General features: G+C 40.4%; 1 protein-coding gene across 5 annotated transcripts in view; it reads left to right on the forward strand.

Annotated features, from left to right (window-relative positions):
• The window catches only part of Npas3 (neuronal PAS domain protein 3), an 819,449-nt gene that overhangs the window by 385,129 nt on the left and 408,357 nt on the right, over nucleotides 1-25,963 (forward strand). For 3 of the 5 annotated variants that reach the window (XM_029541027.1, XM_029541028.1, XM_021201531.2), the window contains one exon: nucleotides 9,870-9,946. In XM_029541027.1, coding sequence (XP_029396887.1) covers nucleotides 9,870-9,946 — 77 coding nt within the window. Of the gene's footprint in view, nucleotides 1-9,863; nucleotides 9,947-25,963 lie in introns of all 5 variants that reach the window. The other 2 variants (XM_029541029.1, XM_029541030.1) reach the window with 1 other exon arrangement.

Below are 25,963 nucleotides of genomic sequence, written 5' to 3' on the forward strand. Positions count from 1 at the left end.
AAAGTGAACGCCAATTACCGCTGGAACAGGGCATGAGTGAATCCTTCAAAGGAAAATTCACTGGGCAGTTGCTGACACTTGAATTGCTGCTGGCTCTTTGCCCAAGCGTGTGGGAAATGTTTGTGCTGGTTTAAGGCCCTGATTGCAGTTGGCTCCACGGGGTGTGTGGTGACACTGTAGATATGACATCATGCTTGAGGAAAAGCAGGAGCTGGTGACAACATCCACAGAAAAATTCCTCCTTTTCCCATCAAATATTGGCCGAGGATAGTCAGCAGGAGAGTCTTTAGCTCTGGCCTCTGCTTCCAGTAAACAAGAAGTGAAGGCTGAGTGCCTCCCATGGGTTGGCTACCATGCTGGGAAATCTTTATTTATTCTCTATTTGTTGTATGTCTTCTGTGCTCTGGGCTTCGTTTTAACATTTTAATGGCTAGAGTTTTAGCCATACAACCCAAATCCTCTGGCTTGTGAAGGTAGGAGCTAGTGGAGGGATAGATACTATGCAAATAAGTTCTAGGAAAATTAAAGTTGGGCGGGGCCCATCATAAGTCCTCACAATTGCTATAAGAGGCAGTGACTGTTTTGACAGAAGAAGAAATTGAGGTCCATCGAGCCTAATTTCCCAGTAAGACCCAGCTAATTTGGGATAAATAGGATTTAACACTGGATTTGATTAACTCCAGAGCCCAAATCCTTTCTTCTGTGCAAAGCTGCCTCCCAGTAATATGAACCCTCCCAGGGAGCCTCATCTTCAGGCAGAGGGACAGGCAGCCTCAGACATCCCTCAGAAGGGGCCCCTGAGCATTGCAATGCTGTACCACTCAGGCATCCGGATGGGGTAGCAGCCAGGTAGTGTGACTCAGCTGCCTCACACAGTGCTGAGCTCAAAACCGTGATGAGAGCGTGTGTGCTCCAGAGACTACAGTGGAAGCAGCAATGTGGAACTTAAGTAAAAAATAAATAAATAAATAAAATTGTAAAATTAGAGTTGTATGCTAGTACCGAGAGCCCATTGGTCCTTCTGGATGAGGTGTTGTGACTACTCAGTTGTAATCACGAGTCCCAGAAAGGCTAGGGTGTAGTGGAGGTCCATGGTTGGCAGTCCATTGGTGATGTAGCTAAAGAAAAACAACACGGAGCAGACAAGATGAAGAGACTCAAAGCTGGTGTGTACAGCTGCTGCCATTGTGTCTGACAGCGGACCCCCAGAGGTCAGACTACTGTAGCTCATCTGTCATGTGACCGCTCATCTGTCATGTGACTTTACTTTGGCCATTCTTTCACCCACTCTCCCTGCCCCCATCCTGGTGTCATTTAACTAGTTTCTGTGTTTTGTTCATTTGCTTGTCAGTTTCCACATAGTGTTCTGGTCATCTGGAGAGTCACTCTGGCACCTTCTCATTAGCGGGCCTTTGAATCCAATGCCCCTGCAGGAAAGAGAGGCTCAGCAAATGTTTTTCATGGATGCTTTTTAACCTTTCTTCTAGAAATGGAAATGGAGGCTTGTGTCCATGAGGTCAATGAGGTAAATGTCTTTCATGCTGTATGCCTTCTGGGTTATCATATGAGGATGGTTGAACCCTGGAAATGGACCAGAATGACCTTGAGAGCAGCTGCAGGTGCTGTTACAAGCAGAGCCTTGTGTCTTGTGACCCAGCCTCCCGTGGCCCCACTGCTTTGTGAACTGTTGACACTGATGGCTCCTTTGGCACAGAAAAAGTTACTCGGGGGAGCTGCCAGGCATTGATGTGGCCAAAGGGCCAGAGAGAAGAGGAGGAGGAAGAGAGGGAAAAGGAGAGAGTGGGAAGGGGGAGAGGATGAATGAATACATGAATGGATGACCAGAAGAGAAAATGTAAAGGAAGAAGGGAACATTGCCTTCTTCTTACCCACAAAAGAAAATAAGCTGCTTTCTGCAGATCTGAGGTTTCTTCATCGCCCTTTGTATGTGTGACCTAGGAAACCCAGGGCCGATGACCAGATTTGAGCAGAAGAAAATAACTGATGGGACCTCTTTGTTCTGCCAGTAATGTAGCTGACAGACTGAGTGGTAATGGGCACCACTCTGACTGGGAGGTGGAACCTGCATCTCTCTGGTGCTCCTGAAGTTAGGAGGGCTGCAGCTGGAAGCAGCTCATCAGAAGGACTTGTAAGACAGTTTGCAAAATGAAAGAAGAATCCCCACCCATGGGACATTACCAAATCTCTGCCATCACCCCCCCCACACACACACTAACATTTTATACTCTCAAGAAAAGTTTTAGTGTCATTGTGGAAGGTACTTCTCTCCAGCTGAAGGACAGGATACTGCTCTGTTCAAATCCCAGAGTTAGGGCATCTTGTTTGTTTGCTTTTGGAGAGCTATGGGTCAGAGGACATGCGTGCGTTCCTCTGAGAGACTCTTGATAATCCTGTCTGCCATACCTGGGAAGAAGAAAAGTTTAAACAAGACGAAAGGCGTCTCCAAACTAGAGCCTGCTGACTGCCCATGCAAGCTGTGTATCTTCTCTGGGGATGGCATGTAGGCCTGTAGCTTTCCAACACATGTATCTGCAGCCCCCTGGGAACAGGATCACTGTTGGGGTCTCAGTCAGCCGAGTGCCTGCTTTACAGTGGGCTCAACCTGTATTTGCTACAGTATCCCTGAGCCAGAATAAATGATGTCGTATCCTCTTTCTGAGTTCTTATGCAATAAAATTCACGACTCCTGTCTCCTAAGCCTTCATCCTGTGGCCCCTTTGTAACTTCTCCAGGTAGAGATGGATACAGTCCAACTCTTGCTGTATTTCTGGGAGTCTACAGGGAGGAACGGATTGGTGGTTTGTCTGATTTTTAAAAGTCATTTATTTATTTTGTATCTGTATTTATTTTGTAAAGAAAATTAAGAAGCTCTCATTCCCTCCATTGTATAAAAGAATTTAATTGTTTACTCCAGTACAATCAAATGCAAGTTTATGAAGCCAATAAATATACCCAGATACACTTTGGTTATTCTTTAAGTAGTTCTGGACTAAAGTCCTTGATAAAGAGTGCCATGATCGTGTGTGTGTGTGTGTGTGTGTGTGTGTGTGTGTGTGTGTGTGTGGTGCGTATGTGTGATTTAGTTATACATAAAATTGTTTTAAAGTAAGAAATTTACGTTAGAATGATTGAGTAGTAAGTAAAGTTTATTTTAAAAAATAATCCTCTTTGAAATTTAATTATCTGGGGATTCTTATGAAGGTAAGACAGGACCTTTCATATGCCCTGGCATCTCTTAAGGCACCCATCGTGTCTCACACTCCCTGAGGCTCAGCCCAGCTGTGGGTCACGCCTGTCTTTTCTGGATGATATATCCTCATAGGCTTTGGTGATGAAGGCTACCCACAGATTCTGTCACTCCAAACACTGCTTAGGCCACTGCATTAGGAACCCCATTGTCACAGGAAAGGGGAGATTCTCTCATCAAATGCCAACCACCCCGTAAGTGACCATGTGAGGACCTGACATGAGTAGTCCATATAGGCATCCCCAGATCATTGGGCAAACTCCATTTTATCATCTTGTTAGCTACGGATGCTGCAATGCCTACCTGGAATTCTTAACGTCCTCCAGTGGAAATGAGAAGTGAGGTGTGGAAAGTGACTGTTTTGATGAGAGACTCTCTCTATCGCAAAGAAGCTGCGGTTTGTTGGTAATTCAGTACACAGAAAGCTGGTAAAGGCAGAGAGGGAGCGTGGATGCCATTTCAACTCCTTATACGGTGCCATTCTGAAACAGAGAATTGCGAACAGTATTGCACACTTCATCCAAATCTGGTCAGTTCCTGAAGTGAGAAGTAGAAACATTCTTCTTGCTAGCCAGCCCTGTTGACTTGGTGCTGTGGTAGTTGAAGCAAAACATGCATGGTTTCCTGAGGAGAGCAGGCAAGGTTTCTTTCCTCCCAGTTCAGCAACCCATTTGTAAGCACTAAAACAGCCAGGCATATCATCCCTAATTCTTTCAGTGAACCCAATCCATACTTAAATTTACCCAATGCGTTCAATCCATACTTAAATTGCAGAAGAAATTTAAATGTGTTGCATCAGAGAACTTTCCAATTAGCATAAGACTGCTTAAAGTTTCAATTATTTCCTTGCATTAAGTCTCTCTCTCTCTCTCTCTCTTTCTCTCTCTCTCTCTCTCTCTCTCTCTCTCTCTCTCTTCTGGATTGGTACTACTCTATAATGTGTAATATGTTCTGGGATTCAGATTATGAACTTTAAAAAAATATTAAAATATGAGTTTAAAAGTAAGCCCAGCATGCATTGTTCCAGTATATAGGGAAGGTTTTATTCTTTATTCTTTCAATTTTTAATTAGTTTAGATTTATTTATTTCATTTTACATGCATGAGTGTTTGATCTGCATGTACATATATACCTCCTTAATGCCTGGTGCCAGTGGAGGCCAGAAGAAGGCATCAGATCCTCTGGATCTAGAGTTACAGATGATTTTGAGCCACCATGTAGTTGCAGGTAATTGAACCTGTGTCCTCTGTAAGAGCAGCAAGTGTTTTAAACTACCAAGCCATCTTTCTAGTTACTTACATTTATTTTGTTTTATTTTATTTTATTTTATTTTATTTGTTTGAGAAGAGTCTCTTTATGTAGCTATGGCTGAAACTCATTATGTAGACCAGGCTAGCCTCAAACTCACAGAAATCTGTCTGCTTCTGCCTCCAGAGTGCTGGGATTAAAGGGTTATATTGCAATACTCAACTCCTGTAGTTATTTTTTAGTCAGGCTTCCAGAAGCCTGATTAACAGTGCAATAGCTATTTTATTTTATTTTATTTTATTTTTCTCTGACTTAGATTTTAAAAGACAGCAACTAATTCTGGTGAGAGCACTTCAGGAGAACCTTGTATTTGTACAAGATTTACACCAGAGCACCATGTTTTCCACGGTGCGCCTGGCCTTTCAATTGCAGTTGTAGTCTTAGCACTGTTGTGAGCTTCCCTGATACTGAGTACCTGACGCTTGAGTGCCATTTCTCCAAATTGGCAATCTCTGTCTGTAAGACATTCTCAAAGCATCTAAGAGTAAGTTAACCGGGGAAGGTCGTGGACACTGGGCAGAACTGTATGCACTGGATTCAAAATTGGGATTTGATCTACTGTTACATGTAGATAGTGGCAATTTCTCAGTAGTCTCACAGAGAGGGAGGGAGGAGAAGGAGAGAGAAGGGGAAGAAGCAGGAAGGGGAAGAGAGAATAAAGGAGGGAGAAGGGGGGAGAGAGAGGGAGGGAAGAAAGGAATGGGGGGGACAGAGAGAGAAAGAGATTTGTAAGGTATAAACTACTGTAGCCCCTGAGAAAGCTCTTTCTGGCTTTCCTGGCCCTACAGTGAGGGACACTAATTGATATTTGTCAAGGAGAATCTCTCTTCTTTTCACTGGTAGCCAAGGAAAGACTCATTAAGCATCCCCTCCTCCACTTGCCTCCAGCCCCTGGCTTTGCCGAGTACTGTAGTACTGAGTACTGTAATACTGTAATTACTGCAGCTCAAGGAGCGAGGTCTGGAGAAGCCATTCAGCTTGTCCTTTGGGCCTCCCTTACCCCAAACTCAGTGTGGGCCCTGAGATTGCTCCATGTCTCCAGGATTCAGAGGGCAGCCATAGGAGGTGACCACACCTTCGCTCAGTGGAGAGGTGGAGGGGGTCCATTCTTGGGCTGTTGCCAGTAGATTTAAGGGCAGCATTGGCCATGGCTGTTGGGAAATGGAGTGAGATGAACTAGGAATGAGCTTCTTGTCGCCTCCTGCCTACTGTTCTGTGGAAGACCTCTTTCTCTTTGCTCCAGTGAACCCTTCCTCTGGCAGCAGGCTCTCTGTGGCTCCCTGCCTGTGGTTGCCCCTTGCATTATGAACTGTGCTGGTAAAGGTGCTCTACAGGTGGAGGGCTAGGAAGGGAAAGGGCAAAGCCGGCCTCGAGGCAGCCAGAGCCCATGACTTCCCTCCCTTCATTTTGCGTCTCCTGAGCTGTCTGTCCTCTTCCTACCTCTAATGGATGCTTCCATAGCAAGCTGACCTTTTGGCTGAATAGGTCAGACTCCCACTGAGTGTTAATCCCTAGTCCTCCCTCCCCGCCTTATCCCTGGAGACACAGAACACCGGTTCAGAACATGGCTGGATGTCCGGAGTATATTTTTGAAAGAGGGTTGTATTTTGTTGCACAGAATTAATTCGCAGAGAGCACCATGAATGGCAACAACAGGGTCCAGAGTGGAATATTTCCGCTGACATTGTTGAGGTACAACGTTTTTAAGCCTGGGTTTAAATGGCAGTTTCCTTGACTGTCTTCTTCTTTCTAATGAGGGCTAGGAGAACTTCTCATATCACTGTGGCTCTCTGAAGCACAAGGCCAGGATTTCCTATGCTGATGTCTTTGAACAAAAAAATAATGCTTTCCCTCTGTACATTTCTTCCATTTAAAAATCCCTAAAACCTTGGATGCTTCCTGTTTAGCCTCTTTAAATATGAGGTGGCGGTGCTTTTTAAGGGTTATTTTTGTGCTGGGCCTGGTCTTAAGTATTTGAAAATTTTCTTGTGTTTGCTTGCTGATTCCCAACACCAGTCACTACATCCTAGCTAGAGATTTTTCAACACCAAATAGGCACTTAGCTAATGTTGAATGGAGTTTTAAGTTGAATTATATGATGCACTTGCTTTCTCTTAACAGTTTATATATGCTGTTCAAATTAGTCATCACTCCTTTCTGTCAGTGAGTTAGTGGCGATGCTCACAAGACAATGGAAAGTATTCTCCATTTATGTACTAATGTCCTGCTTATGGGTGTGTTTATTAATTTAGTGCTCCTTTGATTTTGAAAGTAGTCACTTATTAAATTAAGTGATAAATGAAGTATATCAGGAGGTGAATGGAAAAGGAAAAAACAAACAAACAAACAAAACAACAACCTAATACCTTGGTGCTGTTGTGTGGGGCTTACCAAACAAACTTGGGAAGTGTAGCCTTTCAGAACAGAGCCATCAGAGACATACTCATAAAGCGGGTCACTGTGCTGACTTCAGCAGACCTCACTGAGGTCAGCCCTTTTCCAGGTCAGCTTTTCCAGGTCAGCTTTTCCATGGCTTCAGTGATACTTTGTGGACTCAGTGTGATTAATGCAGAGAAACAAAAGAGCTGTTTGCATTGTCCCAGTGTTACAAGTCCACCAATTCTTAAACTGCAGAGTACCAAAGGAGAAGTGCAGGAGAAGTCCATATTTAACATCTATTCAGTTACCAATAATGCCAGAGTTAAAGCAGGTCTCCTACCAGGGGCGTAATGGGCTCCTGTTTAACATATTTATGTTGGTTGTAAAATTAGGAGCTGTCATTACAGCCCCACATCACCTGCATAAGTGCAAAACAGATAAATCAAGAGAAGTTCCAGCATCATAAAAACGCCATTGAGTAGAATAGCATGAAACCACTTACAGGATACTGGTATATTATGCTAGTGGGATGCATGCCACATGCATTCCGGAGGATTTGGAGAACAAAGAGTAACTGCTTGGGTCAGGGGCAAGGATGCCCTTTGAGGATGACCTGAGCACAGGTGAAGGAAGGGGAGGAAAAGAAAGGCCAGCAGAAGCCAGGCTTGCATAATCCAGGGGTGTTATTCAAGACAACTGTTTCTGGGCTTCTAGAAGCATTTGAGCTGCCATCTGTTGTTGCTAGAGCCTGCCTTGTGGGCCTTCCTAACATTCTCTGGGAGGCTGGAGGGCTTTCTAAAGTCAGCACTTTCAGTCCCACCTTACTGAGTTGTTCATAGTTTATGTTATCTAAAGTTCAATTGTAATCCTTCCTTAAATGACATGCGGATATTTATTTTGAGCCTTGTAATTGAAAATCTCCCCAAATTCTGAACTATTAATAAACTCTGAATCCTAATTACTGCCTCAAAAAGGGAGTGGACATTTTAGAAGTTTTTCAGTTCTCCTCTTCTCCCTCCTAAAAGCCACCCATCCCCATAATCTTTGGGGGAGAAAAAAGGCTGCAGATTTTATTCATGTGGGATCATTCACACCAAGCTACCATAATGTGCAATTAACACTGTAGAAACTGAAAACAGTATTCAGCAAGACAGCTGCATTATCAAAAATGCCAAAGGAGTTTTGAAGGGAGTAATGTGCATGTTAGAATAGAAAATTAATCAGAAGCACATGCACACACATACACAGCATAGCTGCCTAAATATATTTAAATATAGAAAAGTAAAATCCTATGTCTGCACCTATGATAAAGATTAATCTCAGCAGAGAAATGGGTTCTTTTTTCATTTGAAAATCATTAGTTAAATGTTTTACTTCTGAAGCAAACAGGGACATGGGGCTGGAATTCCAGTTGAAATATTTCTTAATAACCATCACTTTGCAATTGTAGTTTATACACTTCCATGGGAAAATGTCTCTTTCCTTTTTCTCCTGCAGCCACAATGGCACTTGGCACTTAGCACTCATGCTATCTTCAAAGTACCTCTTAGATACTGCCATAATGAATCAGGGTAGGCTTCCTGTGTCTACACCACACGATGAGGATGCGCTGTTGGTTGGTGTTGCAGCCCTCCCTACGTGGCTCTCGGTAGGAGTGATTAATGAGGTCACCAAAATGAAGTGGCATTTCTCTGGTACCGTTTTACAGGATTGTCTTGTCCACTAGCTGAATGTGGGTTTAGCTGTGAGAAAGACTTTTGTTTGATGCTGTTTCCGATTTAAATGGTGGGGAAGAAGCAGGAAGATATGGAGACTCCTTCTTGTCAGAAATGTAGAAAAGCTCTGAACACGTCCTGTCCTAAGTCTCGTAAGGCAGACAGGTATCTATAAAGAATAAACACCCATAGATCATTAAGCTGGCACTGTACCTTGGAAATACCGGAAAGAAAGGGACCGCAATTCTGGATCCCATCCATACTATATCTGAAGTGCACTTTAGTTTTAAGATCTCTGTTAGTAGCAGGCACCAGAAAGTTGTCCCTCAGGTAGAACAGTAATGACTGGCGTCTTCAGACCACAAGCAGTCACTGATGGAGGTGCACACTGACCAAGGACCATTTGCACTGCTCGTTGGTTGTTAAGAATAGTCACATGAGTACTCAGAGATATGGAAGCCACTCTCCATGATACATGGCAGCAGTGCAAAAGCTCCTTAATGAGAATCTATCATCTGACATGTAACCAACTCTTCCTAAATTCTGTTGAACTTACACATTAGAAAATACTACTTAGCCAGGCGTGGTGGTGCATGCCTTTAATCCTAGTACTTGGGAGGCAGACGCAGGCAGATTTCTGAGTTCGAGGCCAGCCTGGTCTACAGAGTGAGTTCCAGGACAGCCAGAGCTACTTTTAGGAGTTTATCTTGCTCTGGCAGCTGCAGTAGGGTGGGACTGTTGCTTTAGGCACTTAAAAATAGCAGTTATAATTTAGAGAAAAACTATACTCATTTGTTCTAAAAGAATAGGAATGTTTGTGTGGGTTTTTTTTGGTGGTGGTGGTGGTGGTGGTTTTTTTTTTTTTTTTTTTTTTGGTATAGGAAAAATATGTAAAAGGTAAGATTTTAGACCTGGAGGGCTTTGTTTTTTGTTTTTTGTTTTGTTTTGTTTTTGTTTTTTTGTTTTTTGGCAGGGGTGTTTATTTGTTTTAAGTTTATAGATGTTGATATTCAGCCGAAACTTACATTGAAACAACTCAGAGGCCAAACTGACAGTGACCAGTGTTTCTTTCAGAACTCATTGGTGCTTTAACAGTTCATTAATGCAAGTGGGGGAGACTGAGGATTTGAGACCAGAGCTCCAACTTAATTTTTTTTTTCTTTTCTCTCTCTCTCTCTCTTTTTTCTTTCAAGTTATAGGTGCACAACGAAGGCGGAGCCCCAGCGCACTGGCCATTGAAGTATTTGAAGCACATTTGGGAAGCCACATTTTGCAGGTACCTCTAAAAAGTCTTTCTTCCATCTTATCAAGGAAATGTCAGATTTGTAATCTTCTTACACATACTTTTAGTTTCAGATATGTGTTTGATTATTGTCATTTTTTTCTTGGAATTCACAAATCTTCATGATTTTTTTTCTCCTTTCCTTTCCTTTTTTAGAAAACCATTCCTTGAGGGAAAATTAATGAGGAAAGGGAGGGCAAGTATTACCTGTGCTATAATAATTTAGATGAATTGCACTTAGCCGATGCACAGTGATCACGTGCGTGCCATGTTTGCAAGTGAATATGTTTGTGTCCTCTGAGCTACACATTGCTTATCAAAGAGCAGGGTTTTGTTGTGAAAGTACTGTGGTGTTGTGTGTGTGACGCCAAACTTCAGTTCTTTGCTTGAGTTTGTATTTGTTAAATGCTTCCAGTCCTGTTGTTTGCATCCCCAAATTAGAAAACTAGTTAGTATGAAATTTTAAGCTTATATTTAAGTAAGTGGTTTTGTTAGCACATTTCATGATAAATAGATGGGAACAGTATAGATAAAGATGTAGTTCTCTAGCGCCAGAAAACGTTCATCCCTGGATCAGCATTTTATCTAATCATCTTACTATAACCTTAAGATTATTCCATGTGTTTAGTGCTTCTGCCTTCATCAGTGGACCGCTGGCCTACATTTAGAAGAGGTGCTGATGTTTTCTATATTCTTATCCATTCAGAGCCAAGCAAATGAATAGTCCAAAAGATACTCCTAAGAAGGATTGGATCTAGCATGTTATCCCCTAAATTGTGGATACTAGGAATGAATTCTGAGTTTCTCCGTGGAGAAAATCAGCTCTTGGTGTAGTCACTCTTTTAGTTCTTGAGTCTCTTTCCTGGTAGCCTGAGAACCCTGCCCCACCCCAACACACGTGTGTTTAAAGGAAGAGTTCTTGGTCTCCACCTACCATCTCCATCTTCCAAGTCTACTGGGTCAAGTAAAGAATGTGTTCTTTTCATCATCCGCCTGCAAGGATTTTATTGTGTGAGAAATCATAGTTCACAATGGAAAATTCACAGCACTTAAATGTCTCGACTTAGTTTAGTTTGTTCTATTTCTGATTTCCATTAATATCTGCTATTAGACATGGTGTTTCTTGATCCACCATGAAGGAACGATATTTGAGTTACCTTTACAGTAACTGCAAATTTGTTTAAATATGCAGAAAGGATCCCATTTCTCTTTAGAATTTCTGATTTTTATCTTTTTTTCCTTCATGTATATACTTGGTTCTGGATCAGTATCTCTATTATATGTTCTATATAGACTGGGACAGATATATTATTGGATTCTTCTGTGACAAAGGACTATGGTTAATTAGATTCTGACATGTTCAGTCCTACACTTAGTCAATAAGACGGAAGTTCAGACTATAACCCTAGATTATTGCTTTCTGACTCAGAGTCCTTTAGGAGTATAAGTTAGGAGTTGCAATAATTTAAAACTTATAAAAAGTATAAGAGTTTAAACTGATTTTAATTTAGTATAAACACATTATATAGGGTGACTATCACAAATATTTGTTCAATATCATACTTTACTTAGAGAATAGAGGTTTTAAAACGAGACTGTTGGCTTCTCAGTATGTATGGTTGGTTTATATTGTCCTTAGTCTCCATGCTATAAGAGAAGCCTGTATATCTGGGTATTGCTTGGAAAGGCTATGCAGACTGTCATTAAAAATCGTGTTACATGAAGAACAATGAAGAACCCAAAGAAATAGTTTGGAGAAGACATGTCTTAAAAGGAATGGTAATGACTAGTCTATACATTGGAAGAACTCAGCAATGCAAACTATACTGATTTTGTCCTCAGAATACAGAAAAAGGAAAGAAAGGGAGAGAGAGAGAGAGAGAGAGAGAGAGAGAGAGAGAGAGAGAGAGACAGACAGACAGACAGACAGACAGACAGACAGACAGACAGAAAGACAAAAAGATAAAAAAAAAAGACAGAAAGTGGAATGAGTGCAGATTAAAGAAAACACCATTCTCCTACCATAAAGATCCAACATACACTGGAACACTCGTGGATTATTTGGAGCCTGATGTCTTTAAGGGAATATATTGGTTTTTCACAAAACCAAGATACTTGAGTATAGGTGAGTTATAGACTCTTGAAGTTACCATAGACATTAGAACTTCCCACATCATTTGATTTGAACAAACACAGTGGTTGTGGAGTGGAAGAATGATACCGTGCTATATGTAGAACTTTGCCCTGATAAACTTAAGGGTAGTTGTAGCAAGAAGAGCCTTTGCCAAGCTCTTCTTAGTTGTCTTAGCTCGCAAGGGAAGCCTTCAGTCCACAGACTGATGTCAGTAGCACAGACAACAAAATATCAGTATTGCAAAAGTGTGAGATGAGTCCGCACATTTTGTTCTGAAAACATCTCTGACAGACTCTAATGGATTGATGGAGTCTGAAGAGAAATTTTCTTTCTTTTCTTATCCTTCTGTCCTTTGCAAAAAATCTCTGGATAAAATGTCTGTCATTCAGATTGTAGGCCTGATCTTAGACCTTATGATTTATAGTAATACCATCCCACCAGACTTTCAAATATTGAGTGAGAATACAAAATTCGCTGCATGGGGCTATTGTCTATAATTAGCTTACATTCATTTAAAGAAGGGAAATAGGAAGCTTCTTAAAATTTAGAAATGTAATAGTAGTTGAGTATATTAGGGATCTGAACTATCCAAGTTCTACTTTGCCCATAAGACATCTAGATGGAATCTCAATTGTTGATAAATGAATAGTTTCTTAAGCAGAGACAGTGGAATAATATTCCAATCAAAGACAATGTGGAGTGCAAAGAGATGCAGATAAATAACCATAAGACTTCTTTGGAGAATGTAATAATATTTGATATGAGGGTCAGTTCACGTGGACAGGAAACACATGAGTGGTGAAGGTGGGGAAATCCTACAAACCACATGTTACAGGTCTGCTGGGCTAACTTAGGGGGCACAGGTTCCATTCTCCAAATGGTGATGATCCTGTGGGAAAGGTTCTCATGCAGTCAGGGACAAGGAAAGGTTTGGCTCCATCAAAACCCAGTATCTGGGAGATTGTTAGTTGTGAGAACCTAATGTTAGTATCTCAAGACAGAAATTAAGATGCCATTGGGGTAGAGCCCAATGGAAAGACAAGAACACATAGAACGGATACAGTCATTAACACATTGACATCATGGACAGATAAAAGTGACAGGGTTAATAACAACCATAGACCCTATAAGTTAAGATAAGATCCTATTCCTTAGAGATTTTGAAAGACATATCCAGTCAAAAAGCAGAGTTGATATAAGGGAAGGAGCTAAAATTCTAGGCATGACCCTAATTTAAGTACTATGAAGGCTAGGGCTGAAAATGGGACTAGGAATTCCAAATCACTGGAGCATAGATGGCTGGTAACTACAACGGAGGAATGGACTGAAGACCAGAAGGAATGATATGGAGGAAAAAAGAGGTTAAGGAAAAGAATCCCTGGGATGTGTAATCCATTAGTTTCTAAGCAAGGACAAGGTAACAAAGGAGGAGGAAGCCACAGGATTTGTTTTTGCTCATGGAAGGAATTCTAATAGCCCGCTGGTAGATAAAAATCCTTCAGTAAGGTAAACACTCAGTGGTTTTATTCATGGAGAACATGGCACAGATGAGTGAGATTCAGAAGAAAAGCATAACAGGGTCTGGGGGAACAGAAAGAGAATATAGGCAGTTATGGTAGGGTAGAATGACAGCCGAGAAAATGGTGTCTATAAAATAGTTTTGCATATGGTAGAAATACATTTATATGTTAAGGTTCACCAAATAATGAATATTGAAATAATGAATATTGAAAATTAAGTCTATTTCTTTAATGGATGGATGGATGGACGGACAGACAGACAAAGCATAAATCTGTCATTCTTTATATAATTAAAGTGTCCCTTACTCATAATCTCTAGCTATACTGAATCATTTTCATTATTATTCATGTTATCCAAATATCATATGAATGTACCATAGTTTATTTATCTAATTTCCTGGCATTAGGTATATTGATTATAACTAAAACTTTCCATTTCTAATGCAAATACCAACTATTGTGTGCAAAACTATGCACTCATGTGTGTCTGTGTGTTCTAATTATAAAAGTACAGTTCAGGTGGGTAATAGCATGAATGTATTATAATTTTGCAAAGTCTCATGTATTATGCCAACTTCCCTTCTTATGCCTTCAGTGAGTGCAATATATATATATATATATATATATATATATATATATATATATATAGTTTCAGGAAAAATGAGATCTGTAAGCTCTCTTAAAATTTGATCAGATCTGTACTTTTTGAATAGAGAAAAATTCTAAACTTTGTGGTGATTCTGACCTTGTAAAATATATTCATTCTCTCTCTCTCTCTCTCTCTCTCTCTCTCTCTCTCTCTCTCTCTCTCTCTTTCTCCCTCTCTCTCTCTCCCTCTTCATGTCTGATTGTTCTGTCTGATGGTTTAGTAATTGTACATGTAGGCAAGATGAAGGCCAAGTGCTATGTAGTATGTACCTCAAGGGCCACTGTGCATACCTTACCACTGACAGCCACCGTTAGAGTAGACCAGGGGAGCCTGTAATTGTTCAAGCATTTTTAGGACAGAAGCGCCATCTGCACCGGACATCAGCCCTGCAAGTACAAGTCTGTGAAGTTGGTCTTAGAGGGCCCAAGTCCAGACATGTAGTTTCTTTTGTGAGGGAGATGAGGGATGGGAAGGCAAGTGGAGGTGGAGGCTGAGGGCTGCTCATTTTATGGAAGATTAACTGAAAATCTCAGAACCTTTGGATGTCATTACAGGGACCTTTCCTAAACACACGCATGTGACTAAGCATGAACTTGGCCCAAGTTCTCCTTGTTGTCCCTACTTTATGCTTTTCTTTTCATAAGGAAGTACAGGCAGGGGCTGTTGAGGCTCCTCGGGTAAAAGTGCTTGCTGCTTAAGCCTGGTAATCATCAATCCCCAGATCCCATGTAGAGGTGGAAGGAGAGAAAGGCCTTCACAGAGGACCCTACGGCCTCCATGTGTGCCATAACACACACAAGACCTCACAGAGTAAGCTCTGACCTCCATATGTGCCATGGTACACACAAGGCCTTCACATGTGCAGTGGTACATATACCCACGCATCATGCACATCCCCCGCACAGAATAATAAAGAATAAGGATGTATTTTAATTACAAGTGTTGTTTCTTTTTACTCTCCCAGTGTAGGGACCAGGCTTGATATTTATATTTCACTTCCTAGAAATTAACAAAACATAAAATACCAAATATCATATTTGCAAGTCATAAAATTAACCACTGGAATAGCTTTCCCTCAGGTGCCAGAATTATGAATGGAATGTTTTAATTATTTGTATGCCCTTAGCAGAGGGTTTGCTTTTTTCACTCTGTAAATAATGTTTATATAATTGTTATATAAAGTTGTGATATTGCTTATGCATGTTTTATATTAATGCTGCTATGCTACACCCACCTAAAAATGTTAAGACAATAAAATCAAACCTAGCACCTAGAACAGTAGGAAACTCTTGCTTCACATAAACAAAGAACCTGCGCCTTTGATACAGGATGTCATGGGACAGGTTTAGAATAAATTAATTCAGGATTTATATTCCTATTTTTGTCATACTCTGAAATTTAGATAATAGAATACACCAACTCATGATTAAATGAGAACATATGGTTTTCTGCCAAGAAAGTTAAAAAAAAAGTGGCAGCTATAGTAAGAAAAAAATATATATCTTTGTTATAATGTAAGTACTTTTAGTCACAGTACTATTTTTGTCTCAGAGATCAGCTACTTACAGTAGCCAAGGAACTAAGGATTCTGGAGGAGAAAATATCTTGAAAATATAAACAGATACCTACAGTGTCAGGGATGGACAGAGAATGAGCAAGCTGCTGTCGCTGAACTCTCTTCCAATCTCATTCCTTTCAGCAAAGAAAATTAAAAAGAAAAAATAAAGTGTAAGTTATAATATATATGATTATATTATAATATCAAAAATTTGAATATATGGTGTATATTATATATGATATGTATGATTTTGTGTTTATATATTATCTGAGCAAGATGCTGGTGAAATGACTGAGTCAGTAGTGTTGCCACACAAGCATCTGGGCCTGAGTATTGTCCCCAGAATCCACGTGACTAACTGTGTATGGCGATGTACAATTATAATCCCGGCGCTTGGGCAGGCAGAGGCAGGAGAATCTCTGGGACTTGGTTATCTAACCAGCCTAGCATAATGGGCAGCTCCAGGGTCAAGGAGAGACCTTGCCTCCAACAATAAGAGAAGATTGATTGAGGAAGACCCCAGTGTGGTACCCTGGCTTCTACAACAAACAAGTGTATATCCACACACATCCAGCAAACAGAACATGGGTCCAGATCATGCCTTTGACCAAATATCTAAGCAAAAGAAAGTGATTCGACCTAAAATGTGTTAAAAGCTAACACGAATATACAAACTATTATTATATTAGGATATGCCTAGCTTAGTCAGCACTCCTCCTTCTTGATAGTAACGTTTTCAAAAAGACTTGAGGAGAGTGATAGTAAGAGTGCTATTTTACTGATGAGGTAGCATGTCATCTTTGTTTTAGGAAACTACATCCTCCCTCCTGATTGTTCCCAGTGAGGTGATAGCTTGCTGGACATAAGTATTCAGATAACATGATTTCGACTAATAGAGGCATTCTGGATTAATCTCTTTAGCTGTGATGGAATAAGTTGAGAGAGGTGAGTGACCCCACTGTCTTGGTATGATCTGGAATGGTAAGAAAATGTAAAACTAAATATAGAAAAAGAGAAAGTTAGTGAATATATTTGCATATGCAAATTAGCTTAATTGATACTGCTTGCCTCTACAGGGATTTTTCATTACAAACTGGAGTGCTACATTGTTCAGCTCATATTGAGTAATTTAGTAACTAATGAGACCAGTTTGCACTAATTTGCATATGATAAATGAGCTTAATTGCAGTAAATAACTTGGAGGCATAATTACTTAATTTTCCTGTGTTGCACGGCTTTTAAGTTCACGTATGAACAACTCAAGATAATTTTGCATATTTAAATTAGTTGCTTTTAAATTTTCTTGAACAAAAAAAAAAAAGAGCACACCTTATCAATTGAGCTGTAAAACAATCGAAAGTAAGGGTACAGTACTTTCATTTTAAAAGAAAGAAGAAGGAGAAAAAGTAGAAGTTCCCTACCTCGGCCGATTACTTCCTCTACACCTTTACCTCAAGGAAGATATCAGTTCGGCATTTACAAAATGTTTTTAGTATTGTAAATTAATTTGCAACTTCTCTTAGTGACTGGCATGGGTTACTGGATTCAGATGAGTTAAAAATTTTGAATTGGGTTTTTATGAAAGAGGGGTGAGCTATTTGTTACCTAATTTGGCAAACTCACAACAAGGTGGTGGAGTTGGGATTCCCACCTGCAGGGTGTGGCTCAGAACAGTGGGCCTTGCTGTGTCTGACCCTGTTGCCCCTCGCCATTCAAGTGAAGATCTTGGGATGACTAGTCAAGCCTTCTGTTGGTGTGTGGTGTGTGTGTGTGTGTGTGTGTGTGTGTGTGTGTGTGTGTGTACTGGGGGAGTATTTTATTTTATAAAAATCTCCATTCTCAAAATTGAAAAACGGAAGCACTTAAGTTGATAGCAAACCTTATTTCATTATTAACAGAATACCCCAAAATGTTGTTTTATGGTTAGAAACAGAATTTATTATTCAGAGCTAATGGGCCAAATGAAAGTTTTATTTGTGGTTTTGAGAAGATGCATAGTTATGAAAATTGAAAACCTGTCACTTTAGAAAAGTTTAAAAACAAAAGATGACATTAGAGCTATTCGTTTTACACGATCTGGAAAAAGTTAACTCATGGTGCTTTGCTCTGAAAGCTCCCATTCCACAGAGTCAAAGTAAGCACAGGGGGAAAAATGTCAGAATAAGACGCGGGCTAGAATAAGTACGCGCAGTAGCGTATTTGAAGTGCAAAGGCTGAGTCTTTTCTATATGATCCTCAGAACGCGAACAGCTAATAGGAGAATGAAGGCATAAAGCTTGCCCCACAAACCAGCTCCTTGTCTCGCATCCCCAGCTCAGTTACCAGCTTCTTCTGGCCATGCGAGCAGGGGCAGGTAGACAGCCTCGGTGTGCGGGGCTTTCCACATCCAGCCAACTTGGATTCCCATCCCAACCTCTTCCTCTTTTGCTGTGTAGATCTAAAGTGCACTCCAGCCCTGTCTGCCTCCATTTCCTCATTGTGAAAATGGACAAAGCAGTAGTAGATATTTTCTCCTACCTGTGTTGTGAACATTGATGAACACCTGTTAGTGTTTTTGTCTCTGTTAGGGAACCTAGAATAATGTCTATATTTTTAAGAAATGCTTATCAAGAATATTTTCAATGTAGAAATATGAGGATATTATCAATGAAATCCTTCTGAGTAAAAGGATATTTTATTCACTCAATACAACAAGATTGTTTACATTTGTAGTATTGACATTAGGCAGTGTGTGCCATTTCAGAGGGAAACAGAAAATTGATAGCACCAGGGCATTTTACCTCAAATGACAATCCTTTTCTTAATAGCCAAGACAACTCTCTGTTTAGAGGTAGGAATAGAGCTAAACTGCCCTTTAGAATAAATGTGATTTGTTACTATTCTTAAGATTCTATAACTTCAATTGCTTGGAAAAACAAGAACAATTCACCAATCAAACGTCCAGAAGAACTAGAAGGTAGATCCAGTCCTTATCCCCTGCTGTAAATTATGTTAGCATAACATTAAGTCTTCTTGTGATGTTCCCCATGCGATCTGCATGACATTCATCATCTCCCATGTCAGAGAGTATCCATCTATGCCAGCATGAGATGGAGAATCCTTCAGAGAGGAATCTTGGGGTATATATACACATCATTTGGGCTTTATGTACCTTGCTGACTTTGATTTGCAGGATAAACATTTGCCATAATTTACTGTGAAATACTGTGAGAGGCGTGGATAGGCGATAGGGTTGGAGTTTAAGTCACCGTGGAGGGAAGTTATAGTTAGTTTTTCAGTTGACTGAAAATAGAAAATGGGTCTTTGTAGTCACAAATCTAATTTGTCAGGTACCCCCGATCTGGGGAAATGAGACAACAAATCAGAAAGCAGAAAGTTCAGTTCAGTGCGTATTTTCTGAAAATACGCACCTAATAAGTAGCTGATAGAAGAAAATATGGTAATACAAGAATTATAGTCTTGCTCCATAGCATCCCACTTTGAGTATAGAACCACCGTAAGAAAGCCAACTAAGTTCCTTTTGGCGGGTGTACCTGGATTTGCATTCCTGGTCGTTGCTATATGAATGTGGCAAGTAACACCATCTCCCCACATGCCAGTTTCTCCAGTCCCAAATGGAGATGACAATACTTCTTCAGACTGCTACAGGAGTTACATAGAGTAGATGCCTAGGGTGCCTGCCTTAGATGAAATGCAATGCACAACAGAGCACTCAGGGGTTGATCAGGACCCTGCTGGGTCGGCTGTGTCAGAGACTGGTCTTAGAAATGATGAAGAATCTGGTCAGCCAGCCTGGGGGCCAGTCAGCGACCCCTCACCATGTCCATCGATCCACACAGTCTATTCCCTTGACACACACCCTTTTAAAGTTTGGTGTTCAAGTCCTCCAGGAACAGCTGAGAGTTGCAACTTCACTTGGACACGTATGTTCTCTCAGTACAGTCACATATGGTAGAGATAGGAGGGTGGGAAAAGAAGCAAGACTGGCACTGGCTGGGGTGGGCAGGTTTTGTCTGAGGCCTCTCTGAGGACACTGTTGTCTGTAGGATATGGATATACCAGTCACTCTTTTTGAGATACTGAGAGTGATTAGATCATTTGGAGATTAAAGTGAAGTAAAAAGATAAATATACTATCAATTAAAATGAGCAAATGTCTTAGAAAAAGCATGAAGAGCCTATAACATAATATGAATAGTTTTGTTACTTTTTATGTATCGGTAGTGATACATGTGAGTTCTGCCAACCTGTGCCACAGGACAGTGTTCTACTTGGATTGGTACAGGCATCATAACTTGTTTCTGTGATATACATCTATCTTTCCTCTGTCTGTCTGTCTGTCATCTATCATGTGTGTATACATGTCTGTGCACATGTATACAAGCGTGTCACAGTAGACATGTGAAGGTCAAGGGACAGCTTGTGAAAATTGATTGTGTCCTGCTACCATGTGTGCATCAAACCCAAGCCGTTAGACTTAGTGGCAAGTGCTTTCCCCACGCAGCCATCCCACTAGCCTCATATTCTTGTCTATAACAAATAATTTTTATTTATTCTTTATAAATTTTCTACATTTACATAACATCTGATCATTTTTATTTATTCTTTATAAATTTCCAAGATTTACATAACATATCTGATTCTCTATATTATCTGGGGCTGTTCTGAAACTGAGTGACCCACCTCATTTTCATTACCCTGGAACATTCCAAACCCAGTCACAGTAGCTGGCCTGTTTTCCTTCACATTTTATTAAACTTAAAATACCTTTTAAACTCATTTAATTTTGGGAAAGAATTGGGAGTTGGGTCAGGGGAACAGTTGTGGGCATAATGCCTCCAACTAAGTTGATAGGCAGACAGTTATGAACATTCTGGAACAATTTTATTCTACAAAAGACACTTGGGAAAAGTGGCCCAAAGAATCCTGTCGGAATTATTTTAAGATATTAAAATCTGTAAATACAATAAGAACAAAATGGAACATATAATTGAACAATTACATTATAATTTCACATCTGTAGCTGACATTACTAGCATTTTAAAGATGGAAAGATTACTATAAAAGAATCTTCTAAAGGGTGTGTGTGTGTGTGTGTGTGTGTGTGTGTGTGTGTGTGCATGCATTTGTACATGCATATGTGTGTGTATTTATGGTCAGATGTTTTTCTTTCTAAATGTATTAAGTGGGAAGAAGGTGAATGTTAAAAATCTTTCAAGATATAGAAAAGAAGAAAATTTAAACCAAGTAATAGAGTTTGTATAAATGTCAAGATGTAACTGTGGTCCCTGCCTCATTTCAGTAGTTGTGACAAGAATTCTAATTTCAAGACCTGGCCTAACCCGTAGCATCTCATGCCTAACACACTTACAAATAGTCTTCCACTTTTGATATGAGTTATACTGCACCCATCAGCAAACACAGAAGACCAGAGCCTTTAGGCACCAGCAGTAACAAAATCACTGTAGGGATCATGCTGGAGAGCCCTTGTCATATACCCCAAGCTTCAAGCGTGAACCTGTCGGCTAGACCAGGAGCTCGGCTTACCCCGTCTTCAGCTGTTTATATTATTGTCTGTTGGTTCCTTGTGAATATCACTTACAGACACTTGGCTAGTTCAAGATTTGATGATTTATGTGTGCCAGGTAAGGGACCTGTACTATATTGCAATATAAATATACTGTAGCAAGGCAATAAAAACCCTGCCTAGGAAGTGTCACCTTGTTCCTTTACCTGTGTTGAGAAAGCATCGTATTTTGGCCTTTGGGATAGTTATTTAATATAAATATTATATTTATGCTTCATGAGCAGTTGTTTTAGCTGACTGAGATGTGTGAGGAGTGGTCAAATCCTCACCCAGTAGACCCCTGTTCTCCTGAGTCCCAGGAGGCCAGCCAGCTGCAGCAGGGATTGAGTCAGAAGGGCTCTTGCCCTCATTGCTGAAGACAGAGCAAGATGCACGTGATCCCTTAGGCCCTCAGAAAATGCCTTCTAAAATAACCTGCCCTCAAGCTTCATTCTAGAGTGACAGGACGATTTTGTAAAATTCATCTGGTGCGGAGATTAGACCAAGGGTAGAATTGGCCCAAAGAAACAGAAAATTCTTTGGTTAAAAAACTTTGTAAGTGGCAAGTCTGTGAGTTCCACACACATACAAAAGCAAACGATAATATCAATGACTATTTTAATTGCATCTTTAATCCATAAGGATAGTTCAATGACATTTTAAATTATACTTTTAGAATTGTAGTCACATGGGAGATAAAACTCAGTAACTATTTAATGATGCATAGTAAGATCAACTGTGTCCTCTCCTGAGACCACATTTAGGTGGACAGAATGTAAAAGCCCAGGCCATGATTTAGACAGTATTTAATCTTCACGAACCATTGTCGGCTCTCCCTAGGTATTAAGCACCCACTCTGGCCTTCTTATCAGTACCTGTAATCTCTATAGAATGATTTCTTTACACTGAACTCCCAGCTACACTGTCTAATTTTTTTTTTAACTGGGAATTGGATTTTCTTAGATCAAAGAATTATCACTACTGGTAGCTCACTAATCAGCTAATTACCATTGGTAATTAATTGCCAATCATTTAGTCAGACATTACCCTGAGATAACAATATAGTTATATTATTTTGGTCAGGGATGCGGTACAGTGACATTAAGCTCCTACAGCTGTTAGCAACTGGCACAGCTGGGATTTGAACCTTGAGGGAGAAGTAGGAGAGTGACAGAGAATGGAAGTGTGGGGGCAATGTCGGGCATTAAATTATTTTACAGTAGAAGCTTTTCAAGTGACATACTTTAAGCCGTGGGTCCCGTGGAAGCTGGAGGATATCCACTTTTGTTTAATAAAGAAATATTTGCCCTGAGCAGAAGACAACATTTTAAAGCTTGTCATTTCATTCCTAGGAAAGTATTTGAGGAAAATGACATGGCTCAGCCCTGTTTGCTGACCATTTTGTTGTCTCCCGCTGAGACTTGCCATTTCCATAGCCAGTGGGCTGCACTGAATCAGACAGAAGCAATAGATCATTAACAGAAATGGGTACTTGGGGCAGCCTGCAGAGAGAAAGCACAGGAAAAGTCATTGGGGGCCACATCAACCAAACCTCATCTAAAAGAATATCATGCCACCCTGTTTGGGGGTTAGCTGATTTTTCAGGGAAGCTTAGGGACGTTACAAAATCACAAAATAATGCCCCTCCCCCAAACACACAAAATCCATGACTAACGTGAAAACATGGCTGAGAGGTACATTGGTTTCTGTATGCTTTTCCTTGTATTGACAACAGCTGCTTAAAAATCCATTTATTTTTTAAAATGCTGGTCTTATTTTTCTCCTTATACCTCCATTGACCTTAGATCTCTAAGTATAGCACTAATCCAGACCAGAATATTATATTATTCTTATTTCAATCAATATCTGCATTTTTAGGTTGTATTTCCATGATCCTTAGACTTGTATCTTGGATTCTTCTGAATTATTGTAATGGGGAGGTAGTGTGGAAAGGACATGTTCTGCCAATGAGATCCCATGGTTTTTGGTATTCATGAATATTCTCTCATTCTCTCTCTCTCTCTCTCTCTCTCTCTCTCTCTCTCTCTCTCTCTCCATCTCCTTTTAAACGTAGACCAGTTTAACTGGGGCAGGAAAAGTGCAAACTCTATATACTAATATTATATAAACACCCACAGACAGCAGACAGCTTACTATATGAGGATGACCAAATGAAGCATTGCAGAATATTTTATATGTTGTTCTTCCTCCCAATTTCTAATAAATTAATATAACCTAAACTAAAGTTGAAGGGCAGAGGTAGAGACCAGGACCTAAAATTGAGTGAACTTTAGTCAAAGTACTTCTGTGTTACCACTCCCACTCTGAAGGACTCTTTTGTTTATTTATACATAACTATATGCATGCTAATGGCAGGAGGAAAAACCCCAAATGGCTCCGTGCACATCCTAGGCTTCTTGCAATATTGTAAACATTTGAAGACAGGCATCCTGCCTTGATCATATTTGTGCCTTTTTAAAAGATTTTATTTATTTTATGTATGTGAGTACACTCTTGCTCTCCTCAGACATATTGAAAGAGGGCATCAGATCCCATTACAGATGGTTGTGAGCCACCATGTGGTTGCTGGGAATTGAACTCAGGACCTCTGGAAGAACAGTCAGTGCTCCTAACCACTGAGCCATCTCTCCAGCCCCATATCTGTTTCTTATTCTGTATTGCTCTTAGTAGGCATTCATATTTGTAGCATTTGTTTGAATTTGTCCAGACATATGGAACTTTAGACAGATCAGTGATTCTGCCTTGAGTACTGGTGTTAAGTGAGACGTGCTGAAGGATTTCAGGGTGTGTCCTTGTCAGGTGAGGAAGACACTTTACAAGCTGGGTTTCCGGTAGGGTTAATGCATTATGCCTCTGAGTCCCCATGTGTCAATGTGAGGGTGTCTTCCTGCTTGGTCAAAAGCCAGTCCCACCACAGTGTCATTTCCCTTTAATTTTCTGATTACTTACATTGGGTCTGGTCCTAGTTATGAATACATTTAATTGCTTTATCACAGGTAGTGATTAACTGTGCTCAAGTCAAACCCCTTTGAGAGAGAGAATAGCTCCTTCTGAGGGCTTCCCATGAGCATACGGAGGGAAAGCATTACACAGAGGTCTAGAGGGTTTGCAACTTACAAACCCTCCTGTGAGGGTTTGTAATGACCAGTGAATGAATTCAGCACAGAATGGGAGCTAGCACTCGACTGTTCATTTTCTAGCACATTATAATTTACTGCATTATTTGCATTAATCATTCTGCCAGTAGAGACTATTTGAAATAAGTACCTTCCAGCTGTTCTCTAATGTATAAAAAATTTTAAATGTACTTTAAGATCAACATGATGTTCCTGAAGGGGAAGATGGGTGGGTTTGTTTCCCTTGGTTTTTACTTATGACTGCAAAATAGCAGTGACTGGAATTGTCATGTTTCCCAAATGGCAAAGTTTAAAATGCCAGTTATCCACGGTTTCTTACTAAACATCTTGGCAGTGTTCCTACTGTACACAGCATTTGAGAAGTAATACCTACTGGGGACGCTGGCTTTGTCCCATTTTTAAATCTGTCACACAGAAAGTAAAGGGCAGAGAATTTTAGGTTTTAATTCCCTGCCTACAAACTGGCTGAGTAGTGAGATTTTATTTTTTGAGATCAAATTGTTTTAATTTAAAGCAAACACTCTGTGTTATTTTAGCACTTCTTCGGGGTTGCTTTTGAAGTAATGTCACCGTGCTGTCCTTATTTAAATCCCATCTCTGTTCTGTGTTCTCAGAAATACCAGTGTTTATATCACGGTGACATTTTTCACCCAGGAATCTAATTGATAGAGTTCATATCAATCAAACAAAACTCATTTCCTCACTCTCTTCTCCCTCAAGGCAGGAGGCCCGCATCAGGAAACCGAGTGAGAGATTTCTATCTGTTGGTGGGGAGTCATCAAGAGCTGGGGAGAAGAGGGCCCCAGCTTTGGAAAGCCTGGCACAGAAGAGCAGGAGGCGAGAGGACATGTCACTGTTAATTTATTATCAAGTTAGCCTTCCTCCCTTGAGGAGGGCTTTGGCATTTTTAATCTTTGATGATTCACACTTGCCAAGCATCTTTTTTCCCCCCCTCATTTTGTTTCTCCCAATTGGAAGGAAGAATTCATCCAGGGACTCATTTGCAAAGGAGAAAGCGAAGAGAGACTGTGTGTGTGGGATGACCTTCCCCTGCCTGTTGGGGGGTCTAAGTGCTTGTGACAGACACTATTTCAAAACCGTAGCAAAAATGTCCAGAACCAGAAAAACACGTATCCAAACCGACTACCCCGAGACGTCTTCCTTTCGAGCTAATTTTCCCAGTTGGTGACTTGAAACATTGAATACTTTCAGAAACTCTACCCCATGCCACTGTTTAGTGGATTTCAAAGTATGTCCCAGTTAAGTAAGAGTGGAAGAAATAAGATCTGCCTTGCTGGATTTCAGTATGGCACCTGGCAAACCAGGTAAGTTCTCAGAGTGCTCTGGTGCAAGGCGGTTATTTGGTTTATTGTTTTCAAACACACTGGAGTCTAGGCAGTGCCCATGAGCCCATCAGGGAGGCAGCA

Source organism: Mus pahari, chromosome 7 (assembly GCF_900095145.1).
Source record: "Mus pahari chromosome 7, PAHARI_EIJ_v1.1, whole genome shotgun sequence".
NCBI classification, from domain to species: domain Eukaryota; kingdom Metazoa; phylum Chordata; class Mammalia; order Rodentia; family Muridae; genus Mus; species Mus pahari.